General features: G+C 47.9%; 1 protein-coding gene across 1 annotated transcript; it reads right to left on the reverse strand.

Moving 5' to 3' along the window:
* Positions 1 to 513: 513 nt before the first annotated feature.
* Positions 514 to 1,736, reverse strand: EI90DRAFT_2919981 (uncharacterized protein; the record flags this gene model as incomplete). Its single annotated transcript, XM_039054719.1, has 2 exons — positions 514 to 1,319; positions 1,382 to 1,736. 2 exons carry the CDS (start codon positions 1,734 to 1,736, stop codon positions 514 to 516), a joined length of 1,161 nt encoding a protein of 386 aa, XP_038916267.1.
* Positions 1,737 to 2,011: the final 275 nt, after the last annotated feature.

Genomic DNA, 2,011 nt, shown 5'->3' on the forward strand with positions numbered 1-2,011 from the left:
TTATGATCCAAGCACTAAATCCCCGGACGATGAGTCCATCACCGAACCTCGCACGATTCAGTCACCTGGGATGTTGCACTATGGGAACTACTATGCTGCCCGTCTGACGCACTGCTACTAGGGGTTCTACCGGCCAAGTTGACTTGACTTCAATGTCACCCACATCCCATTCTACTTAGTAGAGGCTGGGATCCTGCCTACATCCCATTTATCTCCATATCAATTGCACCAACGGTAGCACCCTTAACGAATAAGCCTAAGTAGGACTGCTATTGGATACATTACCTACACGCAATGAGTCTGGGGAGTGTGGGGTCAGTGTGAGGGTGACTGATGTTGAGAGAGGTAAAGAGTAAACGGAATGCGAAAGGCGTCCTTGATGCGTAATTTGTGGTCTCATGAATTTTTATCTAAAATGTAACTGCACATGCAAGTCGTGTTCAAGCGTACTTTATCAGCATTGGACTGTCCTGTAATGAAACAAAATTCTAACGAGAAGGGCGGTATATACAGCTATCCAAAATGTGGGAGGAGCAATGACCAAGATGGGGTTTGGTATAGATCAGGTGGAGGTGAACGTAGAGAGGTGAAGGTAAGTACAAGTAAGATAACCCGTGCAATGGCATAAACAGGTCCACTGAGTAGTACTACACCTGCACCAACGTCGCTAACATGATCAACTGCAGCATGACCAGCAACCCATACACTCAACGCTAAAACGACAGGAGCCGCTGTAATGTATATCGCTGAAATCCGCCACAGAATCATCTCCACATATGTTGGAAAGGGAAATGACCAGGCAAAGCAATGTATTCCTCCGAAAATGATCCCAGTGGCCGCAAATATGAAAGCAAGTCCCGGGGTCCCGACCTCCTTGACAGGAGTTGTTGGATCTGCGCCTGTCTCCACTTTAAGTGCTTGTTGATTCGTCTCGGAAGTTGGGGGGAACTCCTCCGTCACATGGATTGGAAATTGAACATTAACGGGTTTATGCCACCACAACACGTAAACAATGACATTCAGTGCCACATACGCCAGTGTCATTGTCTCGAGTTGTGATCTGTGCAAACGGCCTGCCCATCGTCCAGTGTATTGGGTGATGAACCATAAAAATTGAATGACGATTATCAATTTGGCGAACGGATCCCTTTTGCTTCGGTCGAGAATTTTCTCCTTCGTTATTGCGGCCTTTCTAACATCCCCAAACTTCTCAATTATGCCGGGGTATTGCTGCAAGTCGTTCAGATCCACCGTTCTTCCTTTTGGTAGGTCGTAGAAGCCATTCATGGTGACAAAGTACGAATGTGTAAGGGTCCACTCTTGTGTTAAGTACAAGTCAGGGCTTCGTCCTTTCCTACTTTCCCATAAATTCCGGGCGCACCTTCTACCTTCTTGCATTTCTTTGATATTCTCCAGGATGTCAAGAATTCCTTCCATGCGATCGTCAAAATGAACTCCGGTGAAACCAGTGAAAGTGCCATTAATTCGATGCGGGGCCATTTAAGCGACCAGGAACTATAATAGCGCCCTGGTACGTTTGGGTGTACTGCCGTCCAAATGCATGCAAACACGGTAAGGAGACAGCTATAGACGATGCACCACATCGTTCGGCAATTCCGGAGATCGCTGCAAGCATCAGATACATCCAGCAGGAAATTAGTCGTGTTGTGAGGGTAGACGGGCGCTGAATAAACACTGTGGACAAGGAGAAGAAAGGTGATAAGAGCAGCCGCCATAGGAATGCAGGTGCAGGCAGGCTACCAGGTGTTAGACCAAGGATGGGCTTTATACTCTAGACTGGCGCGCGGCGCCGCATGCTGTGCCTTCTCACGGAGCCTCCTCAAGGCTGCAGGCCAATAAATATTTTCAGGGGTCCCAAAGCAATTTAGCCCATTCACACACCTTAGATGACTCACGGCGAAGCGATGACTGGAAGGTACAAGCAATTCAGTGTGTGAGGTTTAGCCGATGGACTCCAACTCAACGGAAGAGTTCCGGCTCAATAGGGTCG

Source organism: Cantharellus anzutake, assembly GCF_015039405.1.
Source record: "Cantharellus anzutake strain C23 chromosome Unknown EI90scaffold_22, whole genome shotgun sequence".
NCBI classification, from domain to species: Eukaryota; Fungi; Basidiomycota; class Agaricomycetes; order Cantharellales; family Hydnaceae; genus Cantharellus; species Cantharellus anzutake.